Source organism: Cervus canadensis, chromosome 10, assembly GCF_019320065.1.
Source record: "Cervus canadensis isolate Bull #8, Minnesota chromosome 10, ASM1932006v1, whole genome shotgun sequence".
Taxonomy (NCBI): Eukaryota; Metazoa; Chordata; class Mammalia; order Artiodactyla; family Cervidae; genus Cervus; species Cervus canadensis.
The window spans coordinates 44,059,100-44,075,516 of NC_057395.1; the positions used below are offsets into that span (position 1 = coordinate 44,059,100).

Sequence of the window (16,417 nt, forward strand, 5' to 3'; positions counted from 1 at the left end):
TTCCAGCTTTCGACCCACAAAACGTAAGGGCAAAAGCAGCAGCAGGCGCTGCTCCAAACCAGGACCCTGCCTGGCCGGTGTGGTCGGCTGACCAGGCTCACCCACCAGGGCCCTGAGTTGAGAGCCCCACACTCCACCCAGAAGAATTGTGTGTAAAGAGCTGGCAAGTCTGTCCTTCTGACCAGGTCACCAGGCCAAGCGAGTGAAGGGCTGCCAGGGTTAGCACATAAAAATACACGGAATTTGACTTTTAGACGTGAATGATTTTATTGTGTAAGTATACCTGATGCAATACTTAGAATATGTGTGCTCAGTCACGTCCAACTCTTGCAACCCCATGGACTGTATCTCACCAGGCTCCTCTGTCCGTGGGATTTCCCAGGCAAGAATACTGGAGTGGGTTGCCATTTCCTCCTCCAGGGGATCTTCCCGACCCTGGGATTGAACCTGTGTCTCCTGCATTGGCGGGTGGGTTCTTTACCCACTGAGCCTCCTGGGAAGTCTACTTAGGTTTTATTACACTGTACTTATACCAAAATATTACTTTAATTTCTTTAAAATTCAAGTTTATGGGGTACCCTGCATTTTAACTGGCAACCTTACGTAATGGGCATCAGAGGCCAAGCCAGGCCTTTAGGTGACCTCTGGACAGAAGCCACAGCACTGCCACGAGTAAGGCGGTGTCCAGGAGTCAAGGCCCACTGTGCCTGTGGTCATAACTGGAAGATCTAGCAGCATATGAGCTTCAGGGTGGGTTTGATCCAGGAGTTTGTTATAGCTGAGTCTCTAAAATTCTGCCGTTAGAACTTCCTCCTCAGCCAGGCTGTCCTCCTATACCAAGAAGGCTACCAGCAGCTCTGGGGGGCTATGTGCTGCTTAACTGATGTACATGAAGAAAGAGGGGGGAACAGGATCATAAAGCAAGACACATTTTCCTCCCCCCGCCGCCCCCACCACAGACATAAGTCCTTTGGTCATTTGTCCATCTGTTAACCCACTGAGCTAACATGGGCCAATCAGAGCCCACTCCAAGAGCCGGTGTCAGCCCCTCCTAAACAGAACCCCTGGGCTGTGGGGCCCGATGGCCCACTGCCCCACCACCCCACAGCCCTGTCCTGACCATGCAGGCAGCAACAGGTGTGGTAAAGTTTCACCTGCAGGCTTAGCTGCAGCGGGTGGTAAAGTCAGGGAGGCAGGGGCCCTTCCAGAGAGGTTTAGCCTTTGATTCTCTCTGGACCCACCCGAGGCAGACATGTCCCCTCCCCCACGCTCTTCTTACAGTGACCCCGGCCCCGAGAGACGGGGCTGGCTTTGTTTCCTGTCCTTTAAGTCTAAGTCAGTCTGCTTCCCTCGTAGCTCAGCTGGTAAAGAATCCGCCTGAAATGCAGGAAATCCTAGTTCAATTCCTGGGTCAGGAAGATCCTCTGGAAAAGGGATAGGCCACCCACTCCAGGATTCTTGGGCTTCCCTGGTGGCTCAGATGGTAAAGAATCCACCTACAATGTGGGAGACCTGGGTTCGATCCCTGGGTTGGGAAGATTCCCTGGAGGAAGACATGGCAACCCACTCCAGTATTCCAGCCTGGAGAATCCCATGGACTGTATAGACCATGGGGTGGCAAAGAGTCAGACACAACTGAGTGATAAGCACAGCACAGGTCTGTGGTTTTGACAGAAGTAACCCCGTGTGATTTCGAAGGCTAGTTCATAAAAGGCAATGAAGCTTCTGCCTGCCGCTTCAGGAGCCACCAGGCCAACAGCCCTGCAGAGATCTGTCCAGACGGGGCGTCAGCGTCTTAGGTGACTCCAGACACCCCCTGGGGATCTCCCCAGGGACGTCCCAGATCTAGTGGAGCAGCTGTGTCCAGTCATGCAGCCCCCAAGTGCAGAAGCGTGGCCTTGACAAAGGGTTGTGGGTAGCACTGGGTGTGGAAACCCCACCCCCACGAGCACCAAACTCCCCCAGGATGAGGCCCGGCCTGGGGAGGGTGAAGAGTCCCCAGGCCGAAGACCTGCAGAGTCCTCCCTGCTAAGAACTGCGTTTCCCCAGAGAGGGCCGAGGTCTGCTGAAATCCATCACCAAAACAGTGCAGACATGAGGACAGGAGCAGGGGGGTCCCAGAGCAGAGGAGGAAGCCCCCAGGCCCCATCCCCAAGCCTGGGAAACGCCAGGCTAGACCTGCTTGTATCTTGGGTCACAGCACCACCATGTGGACAAAGTCTGCTCGCCCCCCACTCAGACCAGCAGCTCTTTTTGGACCAAAAAGCACCCTCCTGTTGTCCATTCAGACAACTACTGTGGACTTTAGAAAATAAAGTACATGCAGACATAAAGGGTCAGAGGCCCATTGGATAATCTTCTCCAGGGGCAATCTGTTTTTGTGTTTCTTCTGTACATTGTTTGGGTGCACAAAAGTCACACACACACACACACACACACACACCCCCAGACTACTCCCAAGGCTCCCATACTCCCTGCTCTGCAGGGCCTCGTAATGCTTTTGCTAACAGTTGTGCTGGACAGATGGCAGCCCCCTCAGGCCACCATCGGGGATCCCCATGGCCAAGCTGACGTCTGTAGGCTTGCCAGCACTTCCGGCTCGGGCCCTTGGGCAGGGTTGGGGTCAGGGGGTGCAAGACAGTGGCCAAGACCACACTGCTCGCCTGGGCCCCAGCTCTTCAGAATGTCCTGCAACTCCTCAACCCATGTGTCTCAGTTTCCCTGTCAAACAGTGTGGGGATTAAAAAGACGGAGCTTAGAAAATGGCTGGGCATGGAGCCAGTGCTGGAACACACCCTCTAATCGTCACCACCACTGTCATCAGAACTAACGCAGCAGCACTGCAGGCAGAGCCCCGGCTCCCTGAGCCCAGCCATGGCCAAGATGGGCAGCACGAGGCAGGAAGCTCAGGACCCGAGAGCCGCAGGACGGCTCCGGTGTCCCATTCACTCCATGGCCATGTGGCTGGGCTGCCCGGGAAGGACAGTCTGAGACCTGGATGGCTCCAGCCAATCAGCAACGGGCACGACGTGGAAGTCAGAAGGACACCATGCATGCCAGTGACCCTCCAGGCCAGAAAGCTTGACCTTGGAGACCGAAGGTCTCATGGAGGGTTTGTGGAACATTCCTGGGCCCCCCTCACAGAGCCTGATCAGGAGTAGAGCCTGAGAAGGAAGCTGTACTTACATCTGGGGCAGGGAGTCCTGACCACACCGAGCAGGGGACCACACACCACGCTTCATGCAGGAAGAAGCGGCAGGAGGTGAGTGATGAATGGGCCCTGAATGAATGAGTGGGGCTCAGTGCAGAGTCCGAGACCCCCAGCAGCCAGGCCACAGGTGGGGCCGAAAGAGTGCATGTACACACCTACACACAATCACACATATGCATAGACACACACACACAGGAACAGGCAGACTCTCAAGCTGTATACACTCTCACACGATACACACACATGCATAGACACACACGTGAACAGGCAGACTTCAGGTTGTATACACTCTCACACAGATACACACGCACAGACACCTGCCCAAGGGTATCAGTCAGGTTCTCCAGACAGACAGAGGCAGTGGGGCAGGATTTATCACAAGGAATTAGCTTGTGGGATCAAGGAGGCTGAGAAGTCTGGACCCAGGACAGTCCCAGTTCAAGTCTGAAGTCTGGAGAAGACAGATGACCCAGCTGGAAGACAGGCAAGCAGGGAGGATTCCTATTCCTCAGCCTTTGTTGTATTCAGGCCTCCAACTGATTGGACAAGGTCCACCACACAGGAGGGCTGGGTGCCTTAGTCAGTTTACTGGCTCCAACGCTGATCCCTTCTAAAAACATTGCTTATGAACACACAGGGGATGATGCTTGACCAAGTGTCTGGGCCCGCAGTGGCCCAGTTAAGTTGACACATAAAACCAACATCACAACGTACATACAAAACACCCACTCACACCAACTTACACACATCTGCTCATAAGAACATATGCACCTTTCATTCATACTCAGAAACACATGCTTACACATGGGTTCACATTCAGACACATGTTCACGTTCAGAGAAGGAAATGGCAACCCACTCCAGTACTCTTGCCTGGAAAATTCCATGGACAGGGGAGCCTGGTAGGCTACAGTCCATGGGGTCACAAAGAGTTGGACACAACTGAGCGACTTCACTTTCACGTTCAGACACATGTCAAGACTGAAACAAAGACTGCTGAATGTGCATACACAGGACACACACACACACACTTCCCTGGGGTGCACATGCATACATGTAACACACACACTTCCCTGGGGTGTATATGCATACACAGGACACATGTAACACAGACACATGTAACACAGGACACACACACCACACACACACTTCCCCAGGGTGCACATGCATACACAGAACACACACACACATACTTCCCCAGGGTGCACATGCATACACAGGACACATGTAACACAGTATACACACACACATACTTCCCCGGGATGCACATGCATACATGTAACACACACACACACTTCCCTGGGGTGTACATGCATACACAGGACACATGTAATACAGTACACACACATCACACACTTCCCCAGGGTACTCATGCATACACAGTACACACACACACACACTTCCCCAGGTCCTGTAACACACTGTAATCCCCACTCCTTCCTCATCTCCGGGCCTCTGCTAACCCACAGGCCTGGGCGGTGAAGTAGACCATCACCCACATTCACAGACAACAGGGCTGAGGCCTGGAGATGGGCCGTAAGCAGATCCCATAACCACTCTGAGCCCCCCCTTCCCCAGAGCTTCTGAAAGTGGGAATGACCCCTGGCCCTGAGGACCGGCAGCAGTAACCATGGGCCCTGAGTTACTGCAGGGTCAAGGCCATGAGCACAGGGCAGCCCGACTCCCTGCCGCACCTGGGGGAAGGCACAGGTAGTTGGTGGCTCAGACAGTAAAGAATCCACCTGCCATGCAGGAGATCTAGGTTCGATCCCCGGGTCGGGAAGATGCCCCTGGAGAAGGTAACCCACTCCAGTATTCTTGCCTGGAGACTCACATGGACAGAGGAGCCTGGTGGGCGACAGTCCATGGGGTCACAAAGAGTCAGACATGACTGAGAGACTCACGCTAACTAACTAACACTAACAGGCTATAACAAGGGCTGTTACATTCACGATGTCCCCAAATCCTCAGCACAAACTAATTGAGGAACTGAGGCTTGGAGACCCTCGCCCCCAGGTCACCCAGGTGTTCAGGGGCTGAGCCGCAGGCCTTGTGCTTCCAGAGCCCCTCTCCTAACCATGGGTTGGGCTTGTAGAGGGCGCTCAGGCAGGGTGCCAGGATCACTGGGCCAGGCCCTGTTCCTTCGTCTCCTTTGCCAGCTCTGAGCCAAAGGTTGGAGGATCAGTCACTCATCAGCAAACCCTGCTCCTCACCTGGCTCCTCTGAACTGCAGTCTGCGCCCTGGTTTCTGGCCACTTCCCAGGGAGACTGGCCCATTCATGCCAGGAGGACAGTCTCCTGCAGGGGGCCACTCGGACCCCAGAATCTGGGCCTTTGGAGGAGAAACCCCGAGCAGCTGTTCTGAAAATCCCTGCTCATTTTTCTCTGGACGTCTCTTCCACGTGTTTCCAGGGCAGAAAATTGCAGAGGTTTTGCTAATTGCTCTCACTTCTTCCTCCTCCCTCTACAAATAATCGTTGTTTGGAAATTCTTACAAAGGAAGCGGTTGAGTTTGCAGCTGAGAGATGTGGAGGTGAACAGCAAGAAACCACCAGCCCGCCCCAGAGAGGCGGTTCGCAGGGCGGGGCTCCCCCACCACCTCGGGGAGGCACCCCTGCCCAGCACAGTCTGAGCACAGCCATGCACCCTGCCGGGGCGCTGCTGGCCGTCTGTGGCCTGGTCCTCGGTGTCTTGGGGAAGCCTTCACCAGGTAAGAGGGGATCTCCCCACTGCCTGGGTGCTGTGAGCTTGCTGCTCACACGTCACCAAGGCACGTTCCAGGGGACCTCATAGAGGCTGCCTTTGTGGGGAACAGGTTTTAGGGATACTGGGGGTTCTGGGGGCCAATGAACCGCCTTCTGTTCCCCGCCATTCCTGGTGTCTGTGGGTGCCCAGAGGAGGCCCACCCCCAGGGCCCCTTCGTGGGGACAGCTCGCAGGGTCAGGCCATTTCTGAGAGTGCATCCTTCCGGCCTCCACTGCGGCCCTGTGACTTGTCTAGGGGAACATTTATCCTTCCGGCCAGGCCACCACTAGGGGAAGGCGAGGGGAGCCGCCAGGAAATGAGACCCAGAGAGGGTAGGTGACGCACCCAGTCACACAGCCCCTGAGCACCTGGCCCCACGTGCACAAGGAAGCTGTTGGCCGGAGCTGAAATGACCAGCGGCAGTGCAGGGCGTGGGGTCAGTGCCCAGGCAGCAACTGTTCTCTGCCTTCCTCTGTCTTCAAAGGAGGCTGAAGCCTGGCCACAGGTGACCAGGTGGAGGTGCCCGGGCAGGTGACAAGGAGACAGCCCGAGCTTCTCAGTCCCTGGAGGGGTCACAGTCTTGGGAGTGGGCGACACTGCCTGGGGCTCTGGCCCATCTCGGGGATCACAGGGACCAGACACCCCGCCGCGGTCCCCTCCCCTGGGTCGCACACTGTGAACCCCACAGGGCCTCTCCTCTGGGCCATCTGTCTGCCTGGGACCCCCGAGTGCCCATCCGAAGGAAAAGCCTGAGTGAGGGGCCCACGTCTCCACCACACTGGGATGGGCGTTCCTGCCCTCCCCGGCCCTAAGCTGCTCCTGCTGCCTCCCTTCCTCCCCTAACAAGGGGATGGTGAGGGAAATCCTGGCCCAGAGGCACTGGGCGTGGGCCTCTTCCCTGGGTGGGACTGCCTGTCCTCTGCCGGGGTTTGGCCCTGAACCCAGCCGTCTCAAACCCCACGGGAGAGACGTGCTGTGCCTGCCCCTGCTGTGCCCCCTCTGGCTGGCCGGGCCCTCCCCTGTCAGCTCTGCTCACAGCCCTGCAGCCCAGATGAAGGAGGGCCCAGGGTCCAACTCACATGCAGAGGCCTTGGGAGCTCGAGCCTGTCTGAGCCTCAGTCTCACCGTCCACGAAATGGGCAAATTACCCGACCGCCGGAGGCCCAGGAGGAGCCTGGCTGCTGTGGCCCAAGAAAGGCAGTCCCCCTGGGTCTGGGGTGCTGGGCAGTCTCCCGCCCAAACCCCAGATCCTGAGTCTCTGCTGGCCGCAGCCCCCACGCCACACAGACCCTCTGTGCTGTGATGGAGCCCAGGCCCAGCGAAGGCCTCTGGCCCTGTCTATAGAGTGAGGGGCTTAGAGAGCCCTGGCTGGTGGTCCGGCAGAGACAGTTCAGCCCTGGCCCCGAGTCTGCCCTCACCACAGCCCTCCTCCAAGAACAGATTCCAGAGCCTTCCACAGTGGTGGGACAGGGGTCCCCACTGTCACGCCCTGGGCACCTGACTTCTCCCCACCCCTGGCGCTGAACTGCGCTGACCTGAGCCCTTCAGAACCTAGAAAACCGCTGCGCTGATTTCCTCAGCTGCTCTGCCTTCAGTTGAGAATGGAAAGCCCTCTCTTTCAAGCTGACTCTCCCCTCTCCTGGGAAGCACCCCCTACTCAGGCTCCCAGGGGCCCAGCTTCTCACCACAGGCCACCTGGGCAGGGCCTGGGGCCCAGGACCTGGGCACACCCAGAGACCACCGTCCACAAGGGAGGCCCATGCTGGGCTGCATCCCATGGGGGGGAATGCCACATCTCGGCATGGGGGCCCCTGACCCACCCTCTGCATTCTGAGGTTTTTTTCCACCTGGGACACCCTTTACCCCCACTGCATATATGCATTTTGCATATTTGATATTTGACAGTTGCGACACTATTACACACCCATTAGTGACAAGACCTTCCTACAGATGGTCTCTTGTACTTTCACCACAACCCTGAGTGGTAGGTGCCGTCAAGAGAGGCTCAGAGAGGTCAAGCAATTTCCCCAAGACCACACAGCCTTTGAGAGACAGAGCTGGGATTCACTCTGTGCAGGTCCTGGTGGGTTAAGGCTGGGACTAACTAGCATCCTGTCTGTGCCAGGGGACACACACTCCCCCTAAACGAAGGGCAACTCATCCCTGAGAGCCCCCAGAGCCAGCCGGTGGGTGTGGCCCCACAGAATTAAGGGCAACCACCAGCTCACTGAGACGTGATGTCACATGAAGGGGCATGGCTCGGGGTGAACCTCCAGGCAGACTATGGACACCAGCATCCCAGTCCCTGGGCACGACCCCTCCCCCCCGGCGTGAGCCCCAGGCCCTGCCCACGACAAGGGCCCCATGAAGCTGGCAGGGAAGCAACCACCAGGAGGAAACCCCCAGGCACGTGGCGTGGGGGACGGGCCTTCAGCAGAGATATCAGAGTGTTCCACTCCTGGGCACCCTGGTTCTCTTCTCGGGTTACCCCCCTCCCAGGCACACCTAGAAGAACATTCCTGAAACAGGAAGAGGTGGGGAGCCTTGGGCCACTCAGGAGCCCCCTTGCCCTTCCACACCAGGAAACTCCCCTCCCCTCAGGGCCGCTCACCCACCCACGGAGAAGGACCGCGAGGCCGGAGGGACGGACTCCCCAAAGGGCCCGGCTCCCTCCCCATCTTCAGTGTGTGGACCACGGCCAGCGTCCCAGGCTTCAGTGCCTCCCATGTATCTTCATTTTTTAGAAAAGCAAGTTGAGGGACGTTTGTTTATGCAAAACATTTGCTACTGATTCATTTTACAGCCGGTCTTTGTCAGGAAGTTGCTGTCCTCTCCCGGGACGCTTTCTGAACATTTGGTGGTGATTCGAGGGCAGACCCTGTCCTCTGTAACCTGCGTGGGAACAGTTAGTTAATGGTTGCTGCCACTCCCGGGGCTGCGGACAGCGTACCCTGAGCTCCGGTCCACCTGGTCAGCAGTGGACCTGCTCTGACCCCTAGAGGCCTGTGAAGCGCCCACACACTCCTGGTGGGAGCGGAGTGCCCCACCCCGTGAGGGCGAGCGTAGGGCCTGGCCACTGAGAGCACGGGGGGAGGCTGGCGTTGGTTCTGAAGAAGGGGTTGTCCGGCAGGGAGGACAGCAACTGGAGGAGGGGTCACTCTGGATTCTGATGGAAAGTTAACTTATCAGCCAGAAACATCAGAACGGTTCCTTGATGCTTTGCTTCCCACTCTCACCACCAGGAGAGGAGAGAGTCCTAGATTCCCTTGCATCCGGCGCTGAAAGGGCCTGGGGTGACTTCACAGAAGGGAGTGGCCGGGGAGTTCACCGGGATGGCCTGGTCCGAGCCATCTGGGGGTCAGTGGGAGCAGCCTTGGCGGTGTCAGGGCGGGTGGGCAGGGTCTGCCAGGGGCCGGGCCCACACGGGTTCCTGCCCATGACCGATCCGGGCCCAGTTCTGTTACCCTGGTCTGAGACGACACCCCGTCTCCACCAGGGGCATCTGCTCTGGCCGCGGGAAGGCTGGGCCTCTGCCGTCCTCCCTCCAGGCCTTTGCGCTCCTGCCCAGGGGCTTATCCGGGTATCATGACAACTGTGTCTCCGGGGGCGGCCAGACCCCTGACCCAGTGCCCACCACCTGCCGCCATCCCCCTAACCTCCCCAAGTCCCTGGCCCCTCCATGTCTTCTTTGCCGAATCTCCTGCTGCCTGAGTTATTTCTTCCAGACCAGCTGAAGAGCTCTTTCTCTCCCAAGAGCCGTGAGGGGCCCACCCATCTCAGGAGTCTGCCCACCTCTGTCTCCCCTGTGCCCCTCTGGGCCGCAGCCCCCATCGCCCCACCTCATCTGGAGACCTCACTTCCCTCCACACCGCCCCTGGGTGTGGGAGGCAGAGCTTTTGTTCCTCCTCACAACCTCACCTCCTGTTGGTCCTCTCAGCCCGCGTCACCAGGCCACCACCTGCCACCAGCATGAGTCCCAGTCCGGTTCCGGGCCCCACACCCAGCCTCCAGCTCAGGGCTCTCTCTGCTCTCCTTTCCCACCCTCCACCCCCCACCCCCACGTACCTTCCGGGCCTCCAACTGGTCCCCACCTGGCTCCCTCCTGAAGCCTCTTCTGCCAGGTCACTGTCACCATCACTGCCCCCCACCTCTGGACTGTGTGCCCCCCCAGCCCCCGGCATCACTCCCAGCACCCCTCCAGAAATACTTCTTGAGAGGAAAAAAGAGCGCGGCTTTAAAACCTGGAGTTAAACCCGCCCTGCACTTCTTGGAGGCCTGTTTTCTCCCTGTAGATGGGGTACAGGTGCAAGGAAGACAGCCCCCGGGACCCCTTCGGTGGGGGTGGGGGGCCAGACTACCTGGCTAGGACCCTGGCCCCCACCCGGTTGCCTCTCTTCTGGAAGAAGACCCCCCCCCCACCTTGGGCTTATTCTGCCCCCCGCTTTTCCCTGTTGATGTCTTGAAGAATCGTTCTGAAAATAGGTTTGACTTTTCAACGTTTTCAAACTAAAAATGAGGTTCTATCGTTTGCTCCAACTACTCTGCTGACAAGGCCTCAGTGACCCGAAGCCTATATTTTAGGAAATGTAGTTAAAAATAAACCAAATTCAATGATTCTCACAACCTCTGTAATTTTACCGAAATCACTTAGGAACTGACGTCACACGTTTGGGAGGGACGTTCATCAGAGGTCTGGCCTCACCTAGTTTCACTTCGTTATTATTAATACAATCACGTTAAGTTCAAGTGAAATGAAATTTAATACATTTTATTTAAAAAACAGGTGACAGTGATTATCTTTGCAACACTGAGAGTGAGCTCTAACATTTTTGTTATACTTTTCTATATTTTTCAAGTTTCCTACCAGATAGGTAAGCTAATAATCATAAAAGGCACCATATGTGATTCATACAAAGGAAAAATCGACAGCCATGGAAGTAGATCTATAAACACACGGGAGACTGGGCTGTCCAGCAGGTGCTCCTGCTGTTTATAGACTATGCTGATGAGCAGAAATCAAGCTGTTCTCCCAACAGAAAACCACACTGGACTTCCCGTTGTCAACAGCAGGCCAGGAGCTCTCCAGCACCAGAGTCGGAGCCACGGGCTCAGGGCCCAGACGGCCAACCAACATAGCTGCCATGTCCAGAGACCTCAGGCACGGCCAGCCTCTGTGGGACATCACAAGGGCCGGGTCACTGCAAAGGAGAGTCTCAGAGACGCTGGGGACAGAGCTTGGTGGGGGACCAGTGACAGGATCCCGTGCCGGGACGTTCTCACCAGGGTGGAGCAGGCCCCCAGCTGAGCGGGCCTCGCAGAGCCGTCCGGAGCTCCGACTCGACCAGGGACCCAGCTGGGCCCACCTGCCAGGAGGGGTCCCGCTCGGGCAGCCAGTGCCAGTCCCCCTGACAAAGAGGCTGTCACAGGCGCCAGCGGGTCACACGGCGGGTCAGGGGCCCTACAGAGACCCTACCCAGACCCAGACGGGGCCGGCGGCTTCTCTGCCCACGGCCAGCGCCCCTTCCATGCTCCACCCCTCAGCTGGGCTGATGTGGCCGGCCCGGCCGGCCTGGTTCTCACTCCTGGTGGGGGTCTCCTGTGCCTGCTGCCACATCAGACGCCCAGTTCTAAGGAGGGCTTCGTGATGACCTCAGGCGATGGGGGAACCAGCCCCCTCCGGGAGCCTCGATCTAAGCCACGGGATCAGTGACACCCCGGCAAGATCACCCTGCAGAGCTAAGCCAGGCGTCCGCCACGTCCCAGCCTCTGCCAGAACCCACAGACAGGCCGGCCCCAGGAAAGGTTCCAGCATCTCTGACTCAGCATCCAGCCCGGGCTCCTGAGCACACAGACCCACACAGGCCATCCTGCCAGGTTCCCGGACCCCGGCCCAACCAGCCCACTGGGCCTAACCCCCACCCACCCCCAGCTCAAGTTGAAGGTCCTCTCGGCCTGTCAGCCTCATGACTTGGGGTCTCTGTTCCCCAGTCCGGCCCCTGAGGAATGAAGCCCCCATGCGCTGCTGACCTCACAGCATGGTTTTCCTCCTGGGAGTCAAGATTTCTTCACAACCAGGGAGCTGTGTGTCCTCTGATAGTGGGGCCCACACCCAGCACCCCAAGTCTGCAGTCCCAGCAAGTCCCCTATGAGGAGGGACCCGGGCAGCACTGACCCCTTCTCTCCACACTCTACGCCTGGAAGCTCATCCACACGTCTGTGGCTCCGGCCTGCCCACCTTGTGCTGACCCCAGCCCCACTGAATCCTCAAGGTGCTCCCCAAGGTCACGGCCAAGGGAGGCAGAGTAACCCTCCAGGCAGCACAGGCCAACAGACCCTCCACACCGGCCAGAACGCAGCTGAGCCCTGACGGGCTGTGCATGAAACGGGGACCCCACACTCCACGTGACTCAGAGGAAGACCACAGCTGACTGGGCACCGGGGGGATGGGACAGCTCCGGGTCACCTCAGGCACAAGATGACTTCAGGAAAATCGGGGGAATTCCTAGTAAAGAGAAGTAATCTACCGCCCAAACCCTCTTCCCGTTCTCCCTCCCCCACAATTTTTAATGCACAAGTAGTCTGTGACCACCGCAGCAAAACTGAGAAATGTCGGCTTGAGATCAAGTCAGCCCTGAACTGCCAACTACGAATTCTGCCATCCACCTGCTTCCTGAACTTCCAGAGGAGCAGCACACGGGTGCCCCAGGGACCTGGCAGCCTGGTGGTTTCAGTCCAGGGTCCCGGGAGTGATGGACGGCCTCCAGGCACTTCCCCCTCAGCCACTTGCTGGAGACAAGCGGAGGGGTCAGAACCAGAGGGCAGCCTCGGAGGCCAGGGGCGACTTCTCTGCACACCAGGGCTCATTCTGACAGAGGCTCTGGGGGGCTGTCCAGGTTCCTGTGACTGTCAGAGATGACCTGGCTTCTGAAAGGGGCCAGGTGGGCAGGGACAGAACCTCTTCTTATCCATCTCTCTGCCCCCTACCACACTGGCCCTCGGCTGGGGACGGGGCAGCCACGAGGACGCACAGGAGATGCACCAGGAGGTTCGGGGTAGATGGGCCAGGAGGGTATATGGCCAGCGGAGGCAGGGACAGGCAAGGTGGTCGGATGGGAGGGGTGGATGGATGGGGGCCACACTGGGAGCAGAGGTGGGAGGCGTGATCCCTGGGCCAAGCCCCACCCCTCAGCAAAGTTCTCATCTGGTTCTGTTTCTCGTCCAGACTTTTGCTCCCAGATCCTTAAGACAGATGTGAAACCAGGATTTCCCAAGACCATCAAGACCAATGACCCGGACGTCCTCAGGGCGGCCCGACACAGCGCTGAGAGCTTCAACAACTGCAGCAACGATGCCTTCTTGTTCCGGGAGTCCCGCGTCAGCAGAGCCCTTGTCCAGGTGAGGTCTGGGCTTGTGACAGCGCAGGGCAGCCAGGTCTGACCAGATCTGACCTCCCAGAACCAGCCTGGGGCCACCTGCATCAGGCTCCAAGGCCAGCACCATCTCTCAGTGGATCAGGCTTCCCCAGGGTGGACAGTGCAGCCCCTGGGGCAGGGGCACAAGCTGTACTGCTACCCACCTTCAGAGCTCCCTGCAGGCGGCTATGCCGCAACCACAAAGCACTTCTGGCCACGCTGCCTCCACCATGCCCCGTCCCCACACACGTCACATCCTGGGAGGTCCCCATGCTCCTAAGTGACCTTGTATGGGAGGCCTGATGCTCCCCACACAGAGACCCCATGGGGCAGCCAGACCTGGCTCATCCTGGGTCCTGAGAACACAGGTCGAGGGTACAGGACACAGTCACTCACCCCCTAAAAGCAGGGGCCCAAGGCAGCCAGTCACAAGCTTCGCATCCACTGACCCGAGGACCCATGCTGCCCCACACCATCCAGCATGCTGACACACACTCATGGTCAACCCCTGGGCACAGGATTGGCAGGTGACTGTGTTATCCCCATTGTTTGGCGATTGCAAACTCGAGAGCAGAATGCTGCCTGGATCATGGAGGGAGGGCAGTCTTCGTGGGTGAAAGCTGTGCCTGGGCCCTAGAGGCCCAGACCAGGGGACCGGGGTCTTCCCTCCCTACCGCCTGTAGGAACCTGGGCCCAAGCCTGGAGGGAGGGAGGTGGCCCCCAGCTCACCCCCTCTCTCACCATGTCCTGGACCCAGTGTCCCGGGCCCACCCTCTGTCCCCTCAGATAGTGAAAGGCCTGAAGTTCATGCTGGACATGGATATCGGCAGAACTACCTGCAAGAAGACCGGGCATGCAAACCTGGATGATTGCAGCTTCCAGACCAACCGCACCCTGCAGTGGGTAAGAGGGGGTCTCACCTCCCCGCCCCTCGCACCCCCCCAACCACCTCCACAGCCTCGAGGTCACCCTCAGCACTTCTCTCCCCATGAGGCTCCAGATCCCACCCTGACACTGGAAGGTGGGAGGCAGCCCCCCGGGACGTCCCAAACGCCCAGCCCTCCTCGCTCCCAGAGGCACGTGTCCAGGAGCACACACTGAAGGCATGGAGGTGCAGGGAGAGCAGAAACACCTTTGACATAATTCAGAAATTATATATACACACTCGGGGAGAGCGGAGGCGGCAGAACTTAGCGTTAGTGTTAGTCGCTCAGTCATGTCTGACTCTGTGACCCCACGGACTGAAGCCTGCCAGGCTCCTCTGTCCATGGGGTTCTCCAGGCAAGAGTACTAGAGTGGGTTGCCAGGAGCAAAACTTGGTAATCTGTAAATAGAGGTGTGGAGGATGTACTGTTTTTTTCTTTTTGGCTGTGCTTGGTCTTCGTTGCTGAAGTGGGCTACTTTCTAGTCATGGTGCAGGGCCTTCTCACTGCGGAGGCTTCTCTCGTTGCGAAGCGCAAGCTCAGTAGTTGTGGTTCACGGGTTTGGTTGCCCCACAGCACGTGGGAACTTCACCTAAAAGGGATCAAACTCATGTCCCCATGCTGGCAGTGGACTCTGAACCACTGGACTGCCAGGGAAGCCCAAGTGTCATTTCTTGAATTACTCTTGCAACTTTCCTGTAGATTTGAGTTTTTCAAAATAAAATCAGGGCAGGAACAGAACTCTTCAGGAAAGAAAACACACATGCCTATGTATGGGTGTGCACACACATGTGCACACATGTGAACACATGCACATAAGCACACGTGAGTACATAACCGCCCCCCAAAGGCAGTGGCACTGGGAACCTGCTTCTGCAGTGGGTGGGGGTGCCTTGATGGGGTGGGCAGCCTCCAGGAAGGGAACCCTCAGGCCACCCCTCCTTTCAGACCCTCAGCTGCTACTCTGAAGTCTGGGTCATCCCCTGGCTGCAGACCACCGAGGTGTCCGTGCTCCACTGTCACTGACTGCCGCCTTCCAGCTCCGTCCCTGTTGTTACCCGTCCTCGAGAATGGCACCTGCCAGGAACACAATGGTGGCACCAGGAGCCCATGGACAGCCACGTCGTCGCTGGGACAGGAAGCCGGTCTGCACAGATGGGGCGAGTCTTCTGGTGCGAGTTACATGGGTTCTCGACCCCAAGGGCCCTCCCACCCAACTGCCCTGAGGTCCCAGGCCCTCAAGGAAAACCCAGAGGGCTGTCCTTCAGGCTGAATAATCATCCCAGCACTGGGCAGGGACCCGACCAGCTCAGTCACGACCTCCAAGGTGAACATGTAGGAATAAACCTGAATAAAGAACTGACCCCCTTGAAGCTCTGCCTGGTGCTTGACCCACTGAGGGGAGAACTGGAAAGGCAGCTCAGTGACGGGAGGGCCCGCCGTACGGTGGGGCACAGTGGGAACCCCAGGTCCAGCGCCAGGGCCAAACGCCTTGGGACACCCCCGTGGGGCCACCGTGACTGACGCAGCACACAGGCTCTGAACTCCCCTCTGTCCTCACGCACCAACATGCGCTGGAGCACAAAGCCAGGCTTTTCCTGACAACCACGGGGCCACCTGGACGCTGCCCCACAGGCCTCACGGGACATCAGAATGGAGAGGTGTTGGGGGAGCTGCTCCAGGGCACCCCCAACCCTGACCGCTCCCCCCACCCCGTGCCCGTGACAGCGTCACTCACTGCAGGGGTGGGTGCCAGCCAGCAGGGGCCTCTGGCCCGCACTGCCACCCAGTCTGCGTGCTTGTTAAAACTCGGCGGCTCTGCCCTCAGAATGATTCTGACAGCGGCAAGCTGGCCCTCCATCTCATTCAGTGTCACCAGGAAAACGTCAAGTTAAGGACCCGGGATTCTAAGACGTACAGTTACCACTAAGAAGGAACACTCAGGTCTCAAACTGACCAAAACCAAACTCCAGCCAGCCAGCCCACCCTGAATGTTCCCCGGCCTCCCTGCCAGGCCCTCTGCCCCTGCCCATCAGCTGTGGAGACTCTGGGATCCGGCTCCAGGCTCCCTCCCCACCCCTACCCCGGGCTGCAGACGGACCAGGCTCTGAGGAACGCCCGCAGCCT

General features: G+C 58.2%; 1 protein-coding gene across 1 annotated transcript; it reads left to right on the forward strand.

Annotated features, from left to right (window-relative positions):
• The first annotated feature begins 5,791 nt into the window (after positions 1 to 5,791).
• Positions 5,792 to 15,663, forward strand: CST7 (cystatin F). The gene is made up of 4 exons (XM_043478407.1): positions 5,792 to 5,920; positions 13,178 to 13,350; positions 14,154 to 14,270; positions 15,239 to 15,663. The coding sequence occupies exons 1-4, from the start codon at positions 5,851 to 5,853 to the stop codon at positions 15,314 to 15,316; spliced, it is 438 nt and encodes a 145-aa protein (XP_043334342.1). The 5' UTR covers positions 5,792 to 5,850; the 3' UTR covers positions 15,317 to 15,663.
• Positions 15,664 to 16,417: the final 754 nt, after the last annotated feature.

Excerpts from the sequence above, each read along its gene's own strand:
- CST7 (XM_043478407.1), top strand. The coding sequence starts at position 5,851 with ATGCACCCTGCCGGGGCGCTGCTGGCCGTCTGTGGCCTGGTCCTCGGT. Across the intron at positions 5,921-13,177 it reads CTTGGGGAAGCCTTCACCAG|ACTTTTGCTCCCAGATCCTT; the intron begins GTAAGAGGGGAT and ends TTTCTCGTCCAG. Across the intron at positions 13,351-14,153 it reads TCAGCAGAGCCCTTGTCCAG|ATAGTGAAAGGCCTGAAGTT; the intron begins GTGAGGTCTGGG and ends CTGTCCCCTCAG.